Here is a 764-nt window from a genome sequence, read left to right as displayed (position 1 = left end):
ACATATTTTTATATGGGTATTTTACTTTCTAAAACATCTCCTATGATTAGATCTTCCCCCAGTTCATAAGCAAAGTGTATTTTAATAGTTTTCACTCACTGCATGACCACAGATATTTTTATAGCAAGCGTATCTGCAAAACTGTATGTGGGACTCCTAATAGGCAACACTAACTGATGCGGGTCACTAATAATTAAACATTACCAACAAATGATCCTTTTTTAACAAAGCCTCAGCATGTTTAATCTTAACCAACAGCAGGCAATTCACAGGGCGAACTCAAATCATGAGTTTGCACTATCAGACCCTGGTAATAGCAGGGTGCTCTGGATTACTAAGAAGAATACCTCAGGTGGCAACCGCCTACGACCCAAGGCGTGCACAGAGGCCAGATGACCACTCAGTGCCCGCAGGCCCTTGCGCTGTAAGCGCGGCAAAACCCCACCATATGGTACCGTCAGCCTTAGGGCTGCTGGCCTTCTCAGGAAGGTGACGTTCACAACAGAAGCAGCCTCATATCACATTCCCCTAGTTCATGATGCTGGCATCATTTAATGAAAGCCTTATTTTATGAAGCAAATTACAGATTTCAGATGTTTTCAAAAGACGGTGGGAGAGAAGGGAATCACTTTAGACAGAGTGGAGACGCAGAGATCAAGCTCCAGAAAGCAAACCCGCTGCTGCCCTATTTTCTATCTGAAAACAAACACTTCAAAACAAGCCGCCACCAAAATCTAAGTGCCCCAAGCTAAGCAGCCGAAGGC

General features: G+C 44.1%; 1 protein-coding gene across 1 annotated transcript in view; it reads left to right on the top strand.

Annotated features, from left to right (window-relative positions):
• The first annotated feature begins 286 nt into the window (after positions 1-286).
• LOC103899188 (cytochrome c oxidase subunit 7A-related protein, mitochondrial) overlaps positions 287-764 on the top strand; it is a 13,883-nt gene continuing 13,405 nt past the window's right edge. The window contains exon 1 of the mRNA XM_009279615.2: positions 287-424. Within this exon, the coding sequence (XP_009277890.2) occupies positions 287-424 (138 nt within the window). The remainder of the gene's footprint in view (positions 425-764) is intronic.

The sequence above is a fragment of the Aptenodytes forsteri genome, unplaced genomic scaffold (assembly GCF_000699145.1).
Source record: "Aptenodytes forsteri isolate BGI_AS27 unplaced genomic scaffold, ASM69914v1 Scaffold195, whole genome shotgun sequence".
NCBI lineage: Eukaryota > Metazoa > Chordata > Aves > Sphenisciformes > Spheniscidae > Aptenodytes > Aptenodytes forsteri.
This window is presented reverse-complemented; position numbering and strand designations above follow the sequence as displayed.